Below are 17,535 nucleotides of genomic sequence, written 5' to 3' on the forward strand. Positions count from 1 at the left end.
TACACTCTCCCTGTTAAGGTCCTCAATCATCTGTTGTAACTCATCCGCAGTATTGCTGAATAGAACAATGTCATCGGCAACCCGAAGATTGTTGAGGTATTCGCCGTCGATCTTTACTTTTAAGCCTTCCCAGTTTAACAGCTTGAATACTTCTTCCAAGCACGCAGTGAATAGCATTGGAGAGATTGTGTCTCCTTGTCTGACGTCTTTCTTTATAGGTATCGTCCTACTTGTGTAGAATTAAGGTGGCTGTGGAATCTCTGTAGATATTTTCCTGGGTATTTACGTAAGCGGTCTGTACTCGTTTGTTACGCGATGCCTCTATGGCTGCTGGTATCTCTACTGAATCAAATGCTTTTTCGTAATCTATGAAAGCCATATAGAGAGCCTTATTGTACTCTGCGGATTTCTCGATAACCTAATTAATGACATGGATGTGATCCACTGTAGAGTATCCTTTCCTGAAGCCAGCTTGTTCCCTTGGTTGACTAAAGTCCAGTGTTGCTCTTATTCTAGTGGAGATTATTTTGGTAAATATATAATACTGGCAGTAAGCTAATGGGTCTATAATTTTTTTTTAATTCTTTATCTCCCTTTTTGTGGATTAGTATAGTGTTTGCATTCATTCTTCCAGTTTTCTGGGACCCTTGCAGTCAATAGACACTTCGTATATAGAGCCGCCAGTTTTCCAAGCATTATGTCTCCTCCATCTTTGATTTAATTGGCTGTTATTCCATCTTCTCGTGCCGCTCTTCCTTGTTTCATGTATTGCAAGGCCCCTTTGACCTCATTGCTAGTTATAGGAGGAGTTTGTGTTCGTTGGTGTTTCTAATAGATGTATCCCGACTCCTATGGGTACTGTACAGGTCAGTATAGAATTCTTCCGCTGCTTTTATTATACCTTCGAGATTGCTAATGATATTACCCTGCTTATCTTTCAGTGCATACATCTTGGTTTGTCCTATGCCAAGTTTCCTTCTCACTGATTTCAGGCCGTGTCCATTTTTTACGGCTTCTTCAGTCTTTCTCACGTTATAATTTCTAATATCACTTATTTTCGCTTTGTTAAGTTTTGACAGTTCCGAGAATTCTATCTTATCTCTTGAGTTGGACACTTTCATTCTTTGCCGTTCCTTTATTAGGTCCTTTGTTACTTGGGAGAGCTTACCTACTGGTTGCCTTGGTGCCTTGCCTCCCACTTCATTTGTTGCCTCTGAAGCCAGCCTCGTTACGGTTTCATTCATTACCTCTATGTCATCATCGCCATCTCTCTGTTCTAAGGCTGCGTATTTGTTTGCAAGTACCAGCCTAAATTTGTCTGCTTTACCCTTACTGCCTCTAAGTTGACCTGTTCTTTCTTGACCAATTTTACTCTTTCTCTGTTCAAATTGAGGTGAATCCTAGCCGTCACTAACCTATGATCACTGCACTTTACCCTACCCTATCACTTCAATATCTTGCTGCACTATGCTGGGATCGGCAGAAAGTATGAAATCAATTTCATTTCTTGTTTCACCATTGGGGCTTTTCCAGGTCCACTTTCTGTTGCTACGTTTCCTGAAAAAGGTGCTCATTATTCTCAGCGTATTCCTTTCTGCGAATTCTACCAGCATCTCTCCTCTAGCGTTTCTAGAATCGACGCCGTAGTTGCCAATTGCCTGTTCACTCGCCTGCTTTTTCCCCAGTTTAGCGTTAAAGTCACCCATTACTACTGTATACCGAGTTTGCACTTTTCTCATCGCTAATTCAACGTCTTCATAAAACTGATCTACTTCCTCATCGTCGTGACTGGACGTTGGAGCGTAGGTTTGTACTACCTTTAATCTATACGTCTTATTGAGTTTGATTATGACTACTGCTACCCTCACGTTGATGCTGTAGAATTCGTCAGTATTGCCCGCTATGTCCTTATGGATTAGGAATCCTACCCCGTATTGCTTCTTATCCGGGAGACCTCTATAGCAGAGGAGATGGCCGTTATTTAGCAATGTGTAAGCCTCACCAGTTCTTCTTATCTCACTAAGGTCGATAATATCCCAAGCCATGTCTGATATTTCCTAAAAGAGTCCAGCTAAGGTAGCCTCACTCGAGAGGGTTTGGGTGTTAAACGTTGCAAGGGTCAATTTCCATTGGCGGCCTGTCCAGATCCAGATATTCTTAGCACCCTCTACTGCGTTACAGGTCTGACCGCCGCCTTTGTCAGGTGCTCCGCAGCTGCGGGGGCTGAGGGAACCGGGCATTAACATTCTTGATGAAGCTGGTATACTCCCTATACATGCACTGCTCGACAGATAACCCCTGTCTAAATTAGCCCTGGAGAGTATAAAGGTAGAACCCGTACCGAGGAACATCCACCCGATATATAACAAAGGTCGCAAAAGAGCACGGGCTGGAACCACCCTTCGACAAATCGATCCTTACAGGGCAGATGCATTCTTCGTCGACGCCGCCAAATATGGCAGCGAAGACAGGTTTGCAATCTCGGTCGTTGGCGTGCGCGGAACACTTATCAGCGCCGCGTCAATCTACACTAAACACGCGAACGAAGCGGAGCAAACCGCGATAGCCTTGGCTCTTCAAGCCGCAAAAGGCTTGACGACCATTTTCTCTGACTGGCCCACGGCGGTCAGGGCTTTCTCGTCCGCTCTAGTTCCTAAAAGCGCAGCCGGCATCGTCAATAAATCCTTTAAGTACTACGGGCGAAGGAACTGGAGGTCATAGCATAGTGTGGTTCCCGGCCCACGTGAACAATATAACTAACCAAGCAACCCTAACGAGCGGGCCAACTACCTTGCGCGTGAATTCACGAACCGCGCCCGAGCTAACGGTCCGCCTCTCCGATTGTCCCTTCAAAGATCCTCTTACCACTTATCACGAAATTACGTCGCATTACAGACAAAGCAGGAGGAAATTCCCTCCCTCCAGCCCGAAACTGAACAGGGCTCAGGCCGTTGCTTTCAGGCTCTTATACAGACGAGATCGTATCTCACCCCCAGAGTGCGTACTTGGATAGACGCCAATCTCCCGCAGTCGTGCTCCAAATGCGTTCACGCGTGCTGCTCCTTCGACCACATGTTCTGGCTGTGCCCGTACAACGCGGGCTGCGAACTTCAATACAAGTCCAAATGGGACGCCTTGCTGAAGAGCTCGGAATTCACGCACCAACTACAGGCCGTCCAGAGGGCCCGCGACGTCGCATAGAGTCACTACCTCCCGGTCCTGTCGTGGGCGGAGCCACCAACTTGATTGGGGAGCAGTAAAGTTCCTCAGGACACTTCAATAAAGTTCTTGTCAATTGTCAAAACTAGGCACATAACATCTCGAAAAGAATAGCAAATTATTGTTTGACGACTATAGAGTACTGTTGGACAGGGTTTGACATGTGATTAAAATGCAACGCGCTTCAGAATAACGCCGCTCGCTTCATGCGCTGCTTTTCCACTAATGCGTAAAATACGTAGTGCATTTCGCAGTCCTCGGTGGCTACTCATGGACAGTTAATTGTACCATTCATCGAACACAGCAAACTCATGAGAGGTATGAGAGGTTGTAAATATTCGCGTCGTCTGCGACGGAGGATGAAGTTCGAACACACGGTCTCTCGCGAGTGACGCGACCTCACCACTCTTGTAATGTTTCTTCAACCACGACGTACATTAGCACTAACAAGTATTTTATTTTTCCTTCTTCAACATAGTTGTGCCATAGGGGTGCCACTTGCCGAAATGTGTTCGAGCATGCATGCTCGAGATGCGAAAGGAAACGCTGGAGCCTCGTCTCGCCACTCGCTCATTTCTGTAGTAACATAGCGATAATAAGTTCATGAAGGGCTGCGATACATATGGCGGAATCGGTCATCTACAGCCAGGCACCGGTAGATGAACTCGTTTGCTCTTGCGCGATACAGTGCATAAAAAGCGGCTCCACGCATGGGCACTCCTAATGCAGCGAAGGCCCGTGGACTTTGCGCCCTGTAAGCTCCGCTTCCCGATGAGCCAATCAATGTTTGTTGAACCAACAACGTAGCACTTCCGACGTCCTACATTTTCTTACTGAAAGAGCTGTACTGCGGCTGTCAGCCAACTCTGAGTCATCAATTGCCGTCCTGCATGGGTAACCTTGCAACATTTAAGGTTGCCAAAATCAAGAGACAAATACAATAACCAATAAATGTCGTGCCCCTGCCTCTCTCGGCTGCTGTGCCGGTACCTCCTCCAGCATCACCTCCGCAATACCACCTCCAGCAACAATATGGCTGCTTTCATACATGGTACAGAGTGTGTGCGAGGAGTCGTTGGCACAGCAGCAACAGCAGCAGCAGCAGTAGACGCGATGGTATAGGTAACGTGGCGGCGATCAGTGTTGCTAAAGCCAAAGCACTCTGTGCAAGATCTTGACAGGCTCTTAAAATCGTGAGCTATACATGGCTGGCGATGTATGTCACCAATGGCAAAGTCGGTATTCGTTCATACTTCGGTTTACAGGCGGTACCGTTCTTCTTTATTCGTCAACGTTGCAGCAGCGATGCGATGCTTTCGTTACGCGCTCCATAATGTACTTCTCGGTACGTCAGTATATTACACGGAAGTACACAAAACCAGGGGCGATACTTTTCTCTCTCTTTTTTTTTTTTTGTCCGCAGCAAGTATTGGAGCATATCAGCTGTTCGCTCTGCAACTGTCGAGTAACCAATGCAGTGTATCACGTGCTCAGCTTGTAAATGTTTGACACACGTTAAGTTTCTTTTCCGGGCATTCGAATCGGACCCCTGCACATACGAATGCCCTGCAGCGATATTAATTGGACATGGTTTGTAGATGCACATTGATTTGGTTGCATACGCCTCAGTCGGCTTCGATTGTGGTAGGCCCACAATAGGGGTACATCGCGACTAATCGACTGCTAAAGCGTGGACACGCACATCACTGGTTGCAGGAAACAGGGGTGTCATATTAGTTTAGCAACAAAGCCGAGTTTCGTGCACCTGTGTTGAAAATTAAACCTATTTATGGAATCTTGTTTTTCGCAGGAGCCAGGGTGTTGCGCCGCTGCCTGCTCATCACCATGGCGGCCATCACCAAGAGTGGCTTCCTCATCATCGTGTCCTTGGTCCTGTTCCTCTGCCTGTTCATGGTGGCGCAGAACCGGCAGCCCCTCTGGCGGGTGTTTGACGCCTTCAGTCTGAACGAATGGTCGTACAGTCCTTTCTACTCGCCGAGCAGTGCCAATGGAACGAGCCGTCTACCCCGTATCATGATGTGGACATCATTCTACGGTTCTTGGTACGGCTTGCTGAATAACAAAAAGATCGGTGAAGACTTCACTCGCAAATGCGCCGTCAAGTGTTCCATCACGAACGACCGGCGCCTGCTGGCGTCCAGCGACGCCATCGTCTTCCACGTGCGCGACATGGACATGAACGACCTTCCTACGAGGCGTTCCGAGTCGCAGAAGTGGGTCTTCTGGTCTATGGAGCCGCCACCGTACTCCGTTTTCGCCGGCTTCAATTACATGCACAACATGTTTAACTGGACCATGTCATATAGGCACGACTCTGACATCTACGAGCCTTACGGGAAGATCGTGCCTCGCAATGCCACCGTTGCTTACAAAAAAGACCACAGAGCTCTGTGGAAATCCAAGCAAAAACAAGCTGTTTGGATGGTCAGTCACTGCAATACCGACAGTAAACGAGAAGAGTATGTCCAGGAGCTGAAGAGGCATCTCGACGTTGACGTGTACGGCTCTTGCGGTGATCACGTGTGCCCCAAAGCCAGAGGCAGTGCCTGCTACAACGACTTCGAGCGGACTTACTTTTACATGCTTGCCTTTGAGAACTCCATATGCAGCGATTATGCCACTGAGAAGTTTTTTTCGGCCCTTAAATATGACATGGTACCTGTAGTTTTTGGCGGTGCCAATTATAGCCAAATTGGACCTGCCCAATCCTACGTCGATGCACTTGCCTTCAAATCTCCGAAGCAGCTTGCCGAACACCTTATTGTCCTGTCAAGGAACTACACCGCGTACAGCTCATATTTTAAGTGGAAAGAGACTCACCAACTGGTGACGTGGGACGTTGACTTTTGTGAACTCTGTTCTAAGCTGCATAGCCCCCAGTTTCAGAGGCCATCGTCGTACAGTGACATGCGTGTGTGGTGGGAACATCAGGGCCGCTGTCGGACGTGGGTGAAATAAGAAAGACGCTTAACTGTGACTCCTACTTCCTGAGCTTTTGCTCTCCGTGGTTGTGTTTCTTTTGAGACGTGCGGCTGCTACTTAATCAGGGTCAGTAATACTTATTTGTGCAGGGTGCTTTTTTTTTTCGTTTTTTTGCGGACACGGCACCATCGCGAGTGTTTGCACATACAATCGCGCTCCACAAAGCTGTCAGCATGTTGAGTAGAGCACTCGCGAGCCTAGGTTGCGTATTGCCGCAGAACTACAGTTCCTAGGCGATAACGTGCCTAGGAGCTTTCAGATTAGGCGCAACAGCCCACGAGTACATCGCTAATGACGGCGAACAAGTACCGGGACCATATTATTGTATCCTGCGCGCTGGGATGTCAAATCATGATCAGCGCGTTGAAATTGCAAGCAAATAATATAAGGTCACCCTTGAAATCGGCGATAGGGATAGCCAGTCTTTCGCTGTGTCACACTGTACATGTTCATGTGCACACCCGGCCGCGAAAGCTTTCGGTGCACAAGATGTAAAAAAAAAAAAAAAAGTTTCCCCGTACGACCGACGCATTGCTCGCCGGAATTCCAAGCTGAGTTGTGAAGTAGCGAACAAATTAATGTTTTTGCGAATTCCGTACTCCGGAAGCTTTTGCGGTTGCCTGTACGTACAACAAAGTCCGTCGAAGCTTCTTACACAGCCGATTACTGCACATCTGTTCGGTGTTGCACGCTATGCCTTATTGTGGATGTTGTTATATTGTCAGCCAAACAGCTAAACGTATTTAGACTTTTGGCGTGCACACAATTTGCCTTCGGGAAGCATTTTGCCATTTTGCCCAGTGTCTTATAGAGTGGCTTGTTGACCGTTGACGTGGAAGTTTAATCGTTTCATGTGGAGGTGATAGCTGTGTGCCGAGTAGAAAGTTAAGTATTAAGAACAGGCTGCTGTATATTCAAGAGTCCAAAGTGTTGTGGACACATTTTTAGCCAAATGTTGTAGACGATTCTTGTGTGTGCATAACGCCAAGGGTGTATTGTGTTGCTAGTAAACCTGCCGAAATGTTGATGTCTGCTTGTGATATACAAGAGAGGAAAGAAGAAAAAAACACCATGAAGACGCAAAACTGTTACCTTCGTCCATATTTGCTGGTTGAAAGGGACCCTGAATCTACAGAATCATTGGACGCCATAAGAGACCACTCCGCTAGAATTTCTACCGCAAAACGATTTTTTTTTTTTCGAAAACTTTTCATCACCGGCGGAGTCATTGGAGAATAAAATTTTTCCTCTTCTGCTCTCGTCGACTTTCGTTGTTTTTCTCGTAGTAGTATTCTGCATGCGATCTGTGGTCTTGGCTGCATCTCTACGAACTAGCTGAAAGCGAGAATGCAGTGCGCGGACGCCACGATGAGGAATCCTTGAGAAAACGCAGTGAAAGCGAAGGAAATGGATTTCTGTTGGTTCCCTGAATGCCGCTTGCTTTTACGCAATGTCACAAGCGGCATGTTTATGCTCGTGATGATGCGATGCGCATTCAAAGTTCGTCGTGTTTTGAGCAGCAGTAGCGGCGAGTTACCTCCCACTTTTAACGATCGTGTACCTGGATTTCTAGCCTTTTTCGTAGGACGATTCCGAAGATGGTGCAGTCCGAAACTTGTCCTACATTCCCTCACGCGAGGCGTGACGCAATACAGTGCCGTGCGCAGCGAATCCTCCATTCTCACACCCAAATCGTGTTCAGGAAGACGTTGGCTTTTATCGACTACAATTGCAGGTCGAATCGCCTTCTGACGTTTTTATTTTAGCTGTCAATGGTTTTAAGAAAAGTTGAAAATTGCAGAATTGAAAAAACAAAATTCGAAAGTTCTCAACTCTCAGTAAAGCGATGTCACAATTCAAAAACTGAACCTATTCGGACATCGAAAGCGTATTTGAGTATACTTGAGGGCGGACATCGCTCTGAAATATGCCACTAATTTGTGAGTAGAACTTTTGCAAAACCCTAGTAAGCATTGTAACAATTTCACGTAAGCTATAAATTCACATACCAAATTTTTCCTCTTTCGAGGCTCTAACAAATGCACTTTACAAAACTGCAATGTCCGTTTTTGGTGCAGAGATACTGATTTGTAAGCTTCGTGTTTCATTTCTTTTATCTTACCGATTTTCGGCAATTTTTTGTAAAAAGTATGATGTCCTAAACCTAAACTTTGCCCCCTACAGTCGCTATAATTTAACATTCTCTCTCAAGTTTCGTTCTAATCGGTCCAGCGGTTATCGCACGAGAGCATTCTTGCATTTTAAATGCATTGCAATAACGAAATCGAAGCTGTATTGGTAAATCACGCTTTTGCGTCAATCGGGAACCACCTCGACAATGGTCAACCTTCAGTGACTCGAAGGCAGCCCTACAATCTTTGCTATCAGCTCTGCGTCGCGGGCCATTCGAACAGCTCGTATTCGATATTAGATGCCTACTCCATACATCACAGGAGAAAGGACACCACGTGAAGTTTCAGTGGCTGCCAAGTCACTGCGGCGTCACAAGAAACGAAAACACCGATAATGCCACTCGCAGCTCTTGAAGACACACATGAAGAGGCCATACCACTTTCACGGTCCGACGCAGCTAGCAGACTTCGAGCGCTTGCACAGGAGATCACGCTCTCTCTATGGTGCCCACCAAACAGCCAGACCAACCGGAGCAACCGTCAATACCACCTGCCCTCTTTGCTGCATCTCTGTATGCTAACTGGACTCCGCCGAAGAGAGGCCACTCTGCTTTATCGCTTATGGCTAGGGGTGACTTTCACGAAATCTTACTCATTTCGCATTAGAATGGCCGACAACGCTCTCTGCAATGCCTGTCTTTGCGAGGAGACGCTAGAACACATTTTGTGCGACTGTCCTGAATATAATGTTCAGCGACAGTCCCTGGCATCCAATCTAGCGCACCTTGACGCTAGACCATTGTCACTCGAAACGATTTTCACATGTCGCCGACAGAAGACATCGCAGCTGAAGGCGACGAAGGGGCTACTTCGGTTTTTAAAAGAGACGGCATCGGACAAGCGGCTGTGACAGTGATATCACATACCACGCAGGAGTGATGGACTCTAACTGATGATGTGTGTGCTGTGTGCTCTCTCTCTCCCTTCCCCATCTTTCATCCCCCCCATCCCGCTCCCATGTGTAGGGTAGCAAACCGGTTGAGCTAAACTGGTTAACCTCCCTGCCTTTCCTTCTCCACTTTTTCCTTCCTTGCGACAGCGGAAAAGCCCCTCTTATCAAGAAGGTTCGGTAAGCCATGAAAATACGCACATACGAGAGGCGGGGTGTTGGCGCCGTCTTCAAGTTTCCGCTCCAGCTCCGGTAGCTTTATGCATTGTTACACCTTCTATCGTTAAATATATTGGCAACCTTCGGTTTGCAGCGTCCAGTGTTACAGTGTGCAGTGTTACAATGTCCGGTTCATCAACACTGGGGACGAATTACAACAAATGATTGATGACCTTAACCGAGAAAGTGTAAGAGTAGGGTTGAAGATTAATATGCATAAAACAAAAGTGATGCTCAGTAGCCTGGCAAGGGAACAAGAATTTATTATCGCCAGCCCCTAGAGTCTGTGCAGGAGTATAGATTGCCTAGGTCAGTTACTTGCAGGGTACACTGATCATGAGAAGGAAATTTACAGAAGAATAAAAATGGGGTGGAGTGCATATGGCAGGCATTACCAAATCCTGACTGGCAGCTTACAACTGTCGTTGAAAGAAGAGTACATTCATTGCATTCTACCGGTGCTAACATAGGGGCAGAAACTTGGAGGTTAACAAAGAAGCTCGAGAATAAGGTAAGGACCACACAAAGAGCCATACACGGTATCGTATCGTGTCAGACGCCCGCGACCGTTCATAAATCACAAGAAGCTATGCAACCTTAACGAAGTGTGCACCTTCATTCAACTTCAACGCTCAAAAAATACAATCCTAAACGAGCAATCAAACCACATATGCATAACATCGGGTCCCCCAGCATTTCTACTGTTCGTTGCCTGGTCGTTGGCTTTGATTCAGTTTGCATTGGGGGAAAGCTTCGCGTTCAATCATCTTTTTTTAAGAAAGGGGCTTTGGTTTATTTTTTATTTTATTTTTTCATTGAAGAGAACAGAATCCATAGGCAATTCAACATGGTGGCGGTATAATAGACTACATTCACTGAGGGGCTCACGTTCTCGTGACGCTTGCGGCAGAAAGGATGTGTCACATCCGCCGCCAAGGTCTGCGAGTGGGGGCGCTGGCTAAGACTCCCAGGGTTCTACTAGTACACATAAATACCCGAGAAAGTGGATGGGCAAACGGCGCCGCGGTAGCTCAATTGGCAGAGCATCGCACGCGAAATGCGAAGATTGTGGGATCGTTCCCCACCTGCGGCAAGTTGTTTCTTGATCCACTTTCATTTCCATTAATTTATCGTTTCTTTATTTCATTTATGAAGCACAAGCAATTTCCCCTATGTTGTCCTTGGTGTCAGTGTTTGTTGGCTTCTTATGATATGACTAATAAAAATCGGGCCCCTCGGTTAACCCCCGTTCTTCTCGTTTAGCATTGGAGTGTGTCGCTTGCGCCGGCAGATTGCGCAAAAGATAACGCGGTAGAAGCTCAAAAACGAAGAACTCAAAAATCCTGTCTTCTCAACGACTGAAAACAGGCTTTGCACCCACGCATTTCTCTTGAGTGCGAGTAGAGAAGGCATTCTGAGAGCGTCTAGCACGGTCTGGCTGAGCGCCTGTGTTGTGGCCACCCCAGTGTATGTAGCGTACTATATATGGCGTCGGCTGAGGCCAGTTTTGGAAACGCGCAGTCGCCCGTGCATTAGTGCTCTTAAAGTGCAGGAATGGGGGAACGCTTGGAAATGAGATGCTTTCTTCATATCTTTTAGTACGGCTTGGAATGAGTCAGGTATTTTCGACGGCATGTATGTAAAGGCGAATTGCTCTTGTTTGTAACGTCTCCCATTCACCACTTTCGCACGTTTCCCCTCTACACGCAGTATTCCTAAAAGATCTAAATACCAAAAGACTCGGACGTACTTGCGCCAAGTACGTCCGCGTCTTGTCCCTTATGTTCGTCAGTGTAACACTAAGCGCCATATAATCATGAACGTCCACCAACTAGTCCCGTTCATTGTTTTACCAAAATGACAGGTTTGTAATTCACTTTTTTTTTATCAGTTGATGCCACCCGCGGTGGAACTTCGTACGGGAACTACTGCTGCTTACGTGGTGCCACAACGTTGGATGAACGCACAAAAAGCCAGGAACGAACATTTATATAGAGCGAAATAAACATTTCCTCATTTACAAGGCGTTTTGCATCTATATTATGAAATTGCACGTGGCACAGATTCGATGGAGGCTTGTAGAGATCGTTCGCAATCATTTAATTAAATAAACGGTTCTGCAATAAGACCTCGCGCGATTGAACAGCAGAAGGAAAAAAAGAAAAGGGCGCTGAGTAGCGCAGCCGGCGTAGCGCGTGCCCGCTAGGGTTCAAAAGGCGCCAGCACAAAACCGAAACCGGAAGGAGTTATCCCATCTGCTTGGTGCGCTACTGGGCTTCTTCGATTTTCCACTTCTGGCTACCCCCGGGCTGCCAGAGCCAGCCAGGACGATTTTGGTCTGGCTGCTCTCTGGAAGTTCTCTGGCTAGCAGACGACTAAAAGAGGCGATGGGCGCTCGCCGCCATCTTTGCTGGGACTTCACGGATTGCAACGCGGGCGCTTGAGGACTCACATTTACCTCGCTCAGCCAACTGTCTACGGTCATCTTCGGTTTCCTTACTTCTAGCGTTATCTTTTTAGGTGCTAACGCTCCGTTCCGCATCGCGAAGCGATGTGATACGAGCCGTGGTGAACCGTTTGAAGCTTTTGTGTGTATGTATATTTGTGTGTGTCCCCTGATTGCTTCTTCGCGGCGCTGAACAGAGCGCCGCGCTCTCATGCGTGCATGTTAACTGCATCGTGTTCCACGCAAGTTGTAGACACTCATTTACACAATGCCGTACATTTTAGGTTCGTCTTTCACTGGTGGCGTTCCTTTTCACATATCTCGCGTATGTATATCTCTCCTATCTCTGCAATTAGCGAAGGCTTTGCAGCTAGCCCGTGTTCGATCCGTCTCTCCGTCGTATGCTTAGGTGGCAGCTCGAAACCGATATGTGTTCGAACTGCAGGCCGTTGATATAAGAATACACTGATTGCACTCGGTACATTAGACACACGTACATTGGCTTATTGCTCTCATGATTGCGACCAATGTTTTTCGTGTGAAACGTTTCGCTGGTCACAGGCGACGTGCATTTTCATGCGCCAGCCGCGTCCCCAGCTCCTTGGGGTCAAAATGAGAAGCACCATCAGCCGCAACAAACTTTCTGAAATCGAAGCCCATGCAAGCAGGTCGGCGCGAAATTTTATGCGTATGAGACGTACCCGATAAACTGTGATCACACAGCGCCAACTCATCAATGTCGCCGTTGGGCGACGTGATCGCTGCGAACAGGGATCCTCCAACTATCGCTTTCGAGTATACAATCACGATTTCGCGTCTTGTCATCCGCCGCGTCGGGGGCCATCTGTTGCGCTGCGCAAGGCGAGGTTGGCCCAGTACGCGTCCTGCGCCGAGTCGCGTGAAATCGCGCGAAAGTGATCGTATTCCTGAATGCAACTATATATTTTCAAGCTGGTAACGCATAAATGGGCCGACTACGCCGAGCGCGCGCCGGCCTCGCCGGGCGCTGCCATGCTGGTAGCATGTTTACATTTGGCCAGCTGTACCGGCGTTCGATTTTGCAAACTTCGGGCAGGTTCGGGTTGTCTTGGGATCCCAGCCCACGTGACTTCCTGTCAGAACCGGAACTAGCTGGCTGCCAGAACTCCGAAAACCGAAGAGGCCCACTGTCAGTTCGGCCTCTGGGCTCAATGGGAGTGTCCGCTCTTGTTGAATGGCTTTCTCTACGCTCTTATATTGCCGCCGCAGCATGAGAAGAAGCAGGAGAGAATGCCTGCGTCTTTGAATTGGTTGAGCGCCGTCACGAGGTATTTTTCGCGCCTTTTTCTCTATTTTTTCTTCTTTTCCGCATCTCGGCGCGCTCGTCACCATGACAGTTGGCCGTCGAGTTGGTGCGGCGAGGCATTCGCAAGGTGTTTTTGTTTTATGTTATGGATTGGTTCTAAGGGTACTAAAGGTGCAAACGTGTACGAACGGAGCTTTTTTCTTTGTTGACGGGGTACGGAGCTCATGCACGGGTAAGCTTATGCACGGGTACTATTCTCGGTGCTCGTTCAGATTTGCTTTCCCGATTGCGCTATCGTGAACAAGTGTATGAAGCTGTGAAGTGCGTAGGCTGTGTGCTGTCGTATATCGTGCTAAACATGTAACACGGGTTATTGCTGTACTACTGAGAGTGCGTAGCTTTGTCAGTCCATGCTTTTGTTAGGCATTGCAAATATATTTTATAAGGATCAGCTGTTCATTACCAAGTGTAAATGATTTTGACTATTGCGAGTAGGCTTTCTCCCTTTCGCCGTCTCAATAGAATAAAGTGGCGGACGAGTTGGCTCATATTGACTTGGAAACTGCGCAAAGGGGGAAGGTGCCCGTTGATGCAAACCATTTGTATGCGTAGCTTTCGTTCTTGCATACGCGTTGTTTACAAGTGAATTACATGTTCCACTGTGATGTTTGCGCTTGATAGTCGCGTTATTCAGGCGAATATGTCACGTGCCTTGCGTCCGGTCATCGCGGTACTAAGATGATTAAATTATGAAGCTGTGCAAGCTCGACACACGGCAGTCGATTGGGTACACGCAAGTACACACTTACGCACTTCGAGCAGCGCAAACATATCCGAGTTGTTGAATCAGCAGCTCCATGCAAGGCTTGTTCCATGCAGTGCTTGCTGCACACACGCAAACGCGCCGCCTTTCGCGTGTGCCGGCGAAACCTCAACTTCATCGCAGCTCTTTCACGCCGGGCAAGTGTCTTTGGAAAGCCAAATAAAGAATCTGATCAATGCAATAGAAATAACTCGCGAAGCGGCTTGATCTGCGCAAGCCGCGGCAGTGTTTTTGCCTGCAGGTACACTGGTCGTGGACGATGTAACACTCAAATAAAGCTCTGGCAAGTGTACGAACATCGTGTATACATTATTGGGGAGACAAAGAGCTCTCATGTTTGCGCTGGAACTCGACACTAAAAGGAATTTGTCCAGTAAACTAGACACAAAAGGTAAAACTGGAAGTAGGCATCCAACCCGAAGCACGAAAATAATCTGCTTCTGTCAGTTCCATAGCGTTCCATCATCGCTCCTAGCATAGCACACTAGAAACAGTGCCTTAAATAGGGTAAAAATCCATGCACAAATACCCAACAACAATTTTTAATGTCTCAACTCGAGTAACTCTATCTCGAAGCCGGCGCGCCCGGGAGCGAACAACCAAACTGCGAGGGACGAGTAAGCGCGAGCGGTGAGAGATGTGGTTCTTTATTAAGAAGGGAAAGGTTAGCGCTGTCTTCTGCAGCCCTTGAAGGCGCGAGCGGCGAGGAGGCCAGGAGGAGGACCTGCTGGGCGAGGAGGAATGTCGCTGCCTTTAGTTTTATTCAGAGGGTTTAGCGTCTCAACAGCGTGCTGGCCACGCATGCAAAAGGAGCAATGGCTCCAAAGCGTGCGTGCACTCAGCGCCGAGGACAGCCACGCCCGAAAGAAGCGTCGCGCGGCACAGGAGCGTCTTCGCTACGCAGCGAAACGTGGTGCAGACAGCGAATGTGTGTATATAATATATACATGCAACTATAAGATTAAGTGAATTACATACAGCCCCATAATACAATTAAAGTTTAACACTTATGACACGATGCGATGTCGCATGTGATGCAATGATAATGTTCAACCCTCTCAGAGATTATGAACAATGACCAAAACAATCATATAGTTTTGGCACATACGTGTTTTCGCATCGGGATGCATTATCGAAGTTCCGACCGCGTTCAACGTGTGCTGACTCTTCTGCGCGAGGATCCAGTTGGCGCATCTGCGTCGCACCTTCGATCACGCCGGCAATGTAGATATTGTCACAGACAAAGCCACAAGAGACTTCGGTCGACGCTATAGATCTCTTTATATATCGTTGTCCTGGCACCTTCGTCGTTCTCTTCTTCTGGGAGCCACCCAACATGCCTAGCATGTGGCACCGAATCGCACCGAGTGGCTGTCAGCTGTGTCGAGGTCGTGGCAATATAGTCCTCACCCCTGCTGGCCGCACCATCTCGTGCCGCCTCGTGTACCTTACTCCAGATTCTGAACTCACCAACTCCCAACTACAGCCTCCACGAATCCGGCAATGCGTAACGGTCGCCTTCGTACCACGAAACATGCACCTGGATTTCCATGCCAAACGTTGCCGCTCTCGTTCAAGAGCGCTACAACAACGATGTGGCGATCAACCCATGTACCGCATATATAGACGCGGCTGCGCACCCCAGTCTACAAGTCCACACAGTCAGCGTGGTCGACCACACCTTGCAAGAGCTAACGTCGACCTCGTTTAAATTCACCGCCATCAATGCAGCCCAAGGGGCGGCCATTGCCCTTGCCATCGCCTTGATCTAGACCAGACCTAGAGCATGTCACCGTGATCTCCGATTCCCAAAGCTGCTTGTCGCAGCTTCGCCCGAGGCCGACTCTCCACTGCCGCCCACCGCATCTTTTGCCTAGCTACAGTCATGCCACCCAGCATCAGCCTCATATAAACCCCAGGTCACGAGACTATTCGCGGAAACCACCGAGCCCACGCTGTCGTCCGCGCCTAACTTGGGCGCCGCACCAGAACGTGGACCGTGACCCCACGGTAGAATCCATACCCCCAACTTATCACACCCTCCTCCAGCATTATCGCCTATCCCCGCCGCCTGTACGTCCCTGCTAACAGTACTCTCACCAGAGAAGCAGCCATTGCGTGGCGGCAGCTATCAGACCAATCTTTTCCCGCACTTAAGCCTATTGGGGGCGAGCTCCACCACTGGAAAAGCTGGCGCTGCCGTCGGCGTGACATAATATGAGGGATAACGTGGACACAGCGGCCGCGTCGCCTGCTTCGGAAGCGCCGAAGCGAGCTGAAAACGAAAGTTTAATGTGCCACCTGCGCTGCGGTTCTGATTAAGTGGGGAGGTTTTGCCGCTTCGGGTGTCTGCTTGACAACACTTGAAAGCACTACTAACAGGTAGTGGCGCAACGGATCCCAGTGTCAGCCTTCACATGCAGCCGCAGGACAAGAAATTGCGTGAAGCTTGGATCGCGAATCTTACAACCACCAAGCAGCCATCGGCTACAACCCGGGTGTGCAGCAAGCACTTCCGTGAGGAAGATTTCTACGACGGCGTCGAGCTGCGATGTTCGGTGAGTAGCAGACAGCGCGCACTGAGACGCTCGCTCGCGCGCGCTGCCCGGCTAATGTCGTGACGGTTTGGACTATAAACTTGTCGATGCTAGATACTGGCAAGTTCACTGGAATGGAAATGGAGCGGTAAGAAGCACATTAAAAAAAGGCATGACATATGGTCATGTTTATGTTACGAGTTAATACACTGGATTACGAAAAATAAGCAGTGGGAAATTGCTCGCTGAGAAGACCGGCAAACATACAGTGCGCGCAACTTGTGAAATAATAATATTGAAACGTCCGAGAATTTAGAAGAAAAGAAAAAGAGATTGAACCGTCGCGACGGCACAAGTCGCCGTAGGCGTCGGAGTCCATAGCCATAACGAAATCATTTTTCAGCAGCTCTGCTAGCGTCCATGAAACATTGGTTGGTTGTGTACTGTCAGATGCTCATATACTGCGGCCAAAGCTCACAGCACGGTGCGAAAACGCGCTCGCAGCGAAAGCGAAACATTGTGCATGGAAATACATGCAGACGCGCACTCGGTCGCTGCGAATCCGTGCGATCGCTGCAATGAGGCTTAATTCGGTTATGATCAATTTGGTTATACATGCAGCCCACTATAAGAACGTATTTCATATAGTTTACCCTCAGCGATTGCTAACCTTTCACGCAAGAATCCGGTCCGGAGGACTCCATTGCGGCGATCGCGCGCAGTGGGCGTTCATTGTACGTATTCGTAAAGAGAGAGCGTCTGTAAACCATTCTGTGCTTTCTATTTGCCGAAGATTAATATTGTGACAGTGAAAAACGTCCCTCGTTTCGAGAGTACTTACAGAAATGTCCAGGAGGGCTCCCACATGGTGTTTTTATTGAGCGCCTACAACCAAACCTATGAGGAGCGCGCCGCGTTATCA

The 17,535-nt window shown here is 48.2% G+C and overlaps 1 protein-coding gene across 4 annotated transcripts in view; it reads left to right on the plus strand.

The window, feature by feature from the left end:
• LOC126545858 (alpha-(1,3)-fucosyltransferase C) overlaps nucleotides 1–7,479 on the plus strand; it is a 54,402-nt gene extending 46,923 nt beyond the window's left edge. For all 4 annotated transcript variants that reach the window (XM_050193866.3, XM_050193865.3, XM_050193867.3 and 1 more), the window contains exon 2: nucleotides 5,030–7,479. In XM_050193866.3, coding sequence (XP_050049823.1) covers nucleotides 5,065–6,198 — 1,134 coding nt within the window. In that variant the 5' untranslated portion in view covers nucleotides 5,030–5,064 and the 3' untranslated portion in view covers nucleotides 6,199–7,479. The remainder of the gene's footprint in view (nucleotides 1–5,029) is intronic.
• Nucleotides 7,480–17,535: the final 10,056 nt, after the last annotated feature.

This window comes from Dermacentor andersoni, chromosome 1 (assembly GCF_023375885.2).
Source record: "Dermacentor andersoni chromosome 1, qqDerAnde1_hic_scaffold, whole genome shotgun sequence".
Lineage (NCBI taxonomy): Eukaryota > Metazoa > Arthropoda > Arachnida > Ixodida > Ixodidae > Dermacentor > Dermacentor andersoni.